This window comes from Macaca nemestrina, chromosome 6 (genome assembly GCF_043159975.1).
Source record: "Macaca nemestrina isolate mMacNem1 chromosome 6, mMacNem.hap1, whole genome shotgun sequence".
NCBI classification, from domain to species: Eukaryota; Metazoa; Chordata; class Mammalia; order Primates; family Cercopithecidae; genus Macaca; species Macaca nemestrina.
In genome coordinates, this window is record NC_092130.1 from 121,424,192 (window position 1) to 121,426,975 (window position 2,784).

The following is a 2,784-nucleotide window of genomic DNA, read 5'->3' on the forward strand; positions in this document are numbered from 1 at the left end:
GATCCTCTTATTAAATATATACCTAGTTATTTTTGTGTAGTATAATGGTGAAATCACAGATTTTAGGACCTGAAAATTGGTTTCAAAGCCTTAGTCAATTATACTTCCCTCCTTAGATTGTTGTAAGAATTGTATGAGCTTTTCTTTTTAAAACACTTAGTACCTGGAAGATAGGAAGTGCTTAATAAATGGGAGCTGTTTGGCTACTGATATTATTCTTTCAAGACATTTGCCCCTCTGGGCACCGTGGTGTGTGCCTTTAGTCCCAGCTACCCAAGAGGCTGATGCAGGAGAATCACTTGAGTCTTGAGTCCAGCCTAGGCAACATAGTGAGAACCCATCTCAAATTTAAAAAATGAAATTAAAAAAGAATTGCTCCATTCTGGGTGAAATGCCTATCTCTTGCTCCCAGAAGACCTAATGAGTGCCTCTATGACAGCACTTCATTGTACTCTATTATAATCTTAGAGTTTTCTTTTCTATTTCTCCCAGAAAATATAAGCTGCTCAGTGTCACCAGTGGTGTGTTAGCTCTCTGGGAGAGGAACAGACTTGATATGTAGGATTTGCTGATTTCCATAGTGACAGTCCTTTCACCCTGATTGATTTCAAGCTACCAACAGGATGTCACTGAGCACAGAGTTGGGAAGAGAAGCAAACAGGTGACCCTTGCCAGCCAGGCCACACCAACTCCAGTCCCCACTGTTTCCCTAACACATAACATAGTATGTCAAACATAGGAGCTAGATGTTCAGTGAATGACTAAAATACAGTTATTAACTGGTTAGGACTTGATCATATGCAATAAATTGGTGAAATTCTGTGAAATCTAATTGTCGTTATGTAACCAGTAGCGCCCCTTTTCTACACATGCACACATATTGCCCCTCCTATTCTTGAATGAAAGTAATGAAAGCAGTCACCGTGATGTAATGGGAAGTGCCTGTGCCTTCCCTGGGCAGATTGTCTACCAACTCATGCAAATCCCAATTTTGTGATTTATTAGATACATGACAAGGGATCACTTACTTTACCTCTCTCTGCCTCAGTTTCCTCAGAGAGTTGGACTAAATAATCTCTAGAGTTCTAGTCTCAAATTTGTAAAGCTTAATTAGTATATACTTTTACTCCCTCATTCCCTCAATTTTCATCATTCCAGTACTGAAGTTTGAGTTAGGTGTTGTGCTATATAATGGAAATACAAAGAGGAATAATACATGACATGCCTTGGCAGACGAGATTCTCCATGTTTTTTTTTTTTTATTTTTTTAATTTTTTTCTTGAGATGGTGCCTCGCTGTGTTGCCCAGGCTCAAGTGCAGTGGCACGATCTTGGCTCACTGCAGCCTCCACCTCCCAGGTTCAAGCGATTCTCCTGCCTCAGCCTTAGCCTCCCAAGTAGCTGGGATTACAGGTGCCCAAGGCCACGCCCAGCTAATTTTTGTATTTTTAAGAGAGAAGGGATTTCACCATGTTGGCCAGGCTGGTCTTGAACTTCTTACCTCAGGTGATTCACCTGCCTCAGCCTCCCAAAGTGCTGAGATTACAGGTGTGAACCACCACACCCGGCCTCTCCATATATATATATATATTTAATAAACATCTTATCGTATTGAGACCGTAAGTGCACTCTTGTCGTCTGTTATTTTTCCTCATGAGTTATGAAGCCAGATTCATACAAATGTATCAAAGGCCATGATTTTAGTTTTTCACAACCTTTAGCACTTTGACACATAGAGCTATTGTGCTAATAGCTCTCTAGGTGAAATTAAACAAGGCTGTCCTGATCAGCAAGCAGTTCTGTTAAAAAATATCACCAAGGTAATGTTAATGGTTTGGAAAGAAGCCTTGTTGGATGTCTAGGTCATGCAGCTCTCTGGGTCAGATTCAGTCTCAATTTGTAGAGAGTATAGTTCATTTGAGACTATTAAAGTCTGAATTTTTTTTTTTTTTGAGTTTAAGTCTAGGAGGTTTTATCCTGGTTCTCTCACACATATTTTTATATAAAAGTCATTAAGAATGGCTTAGATACTGTGTCTTCGTTCAAGGCCAAATCTGCCTATTGGCTCTACTGCCTTCTTTGTTCCTATCCACTGTGATCTCTGACTTTTCTAAATTCCTGTTTTAATCCATATCACAGAGTTTAGCACTTAATTTTTAAAAGATACATTGGTTTCCAGTAGAAATTACTGTTGGGAACGTTGCTGAAAAGCTCTTTTTAAAACAAAAATTTGTTTTGTTTTTGACAGGGGCTGATAATATCCGGAAATACTGGAGCCGCTACTACCAAGGATCTCAAGGGGTAATATTTGTATTAGACAGTGCCTCTTCAGAGGATGATTTAGAAGCTGCTAGAAATGAGCTGCACTCAGCTCTTCAGCATCCACAGTTATGCACTTTACCCTTTTTAATATTGGCCAATCATCAAGACAAGCCAGCAGCTCGCTCAGTACAAGAGGTATGTCTCATTAATATGACAACTCTTCGTCTTCCTTACTTGTACTTTTGCTGCCACATTGCAACCTGGAAAAATGCATATAATTAGGAATGTGCTGGTTATGCTGTTTTCAACGTGAAACCTTAGTTTTCGTAGGAAGCAGAAAGCCTGTATCAATCTGTTAGCACTTGTTTACATACCTAACCCTACTTGGAGAGCACAGTTTTCTAGCTATTTAGCAATGGTTAGAAGATGTTTCTGGTTATATTTTTCATCTATTCTGAGAGGCTAAAGGCCTGGTTATTTACTGTTGTTTTAACTTGTGGACTTAGTTCATTCTCTTCTTCAG

The 2,784-nt window shown here is 39.3% G+C and overlaps 1 protein-coding gene across 13 annotated transcripts in view; it reads left to right on the forward strand.

Annotated features, from left to right (window-relative positions):
- LOC105499370 (ARF like GTPase 15) overlaps nucleotides 1-2,784 on the forward strand; it is a 437,434-nt gene that overhangs the window by 200,699 nt on the left and 233,951 nt on the right. For all 13 annotated transcript variants that reach the window (XM_011771920.3, XM_011771916.3, XM_024786935.2 and 10 more), the window contains one exon: nucleotides 2,248-2,456. In XM_011771920.3, coding sequence (XP_011770222.1) covers nucleotides 2,248-2,456 — 209 coding nt within the window. The remainder of the gene's footprint in view (nucleotides 1-2,247; nucleotides 2,457-2,784) is intronic.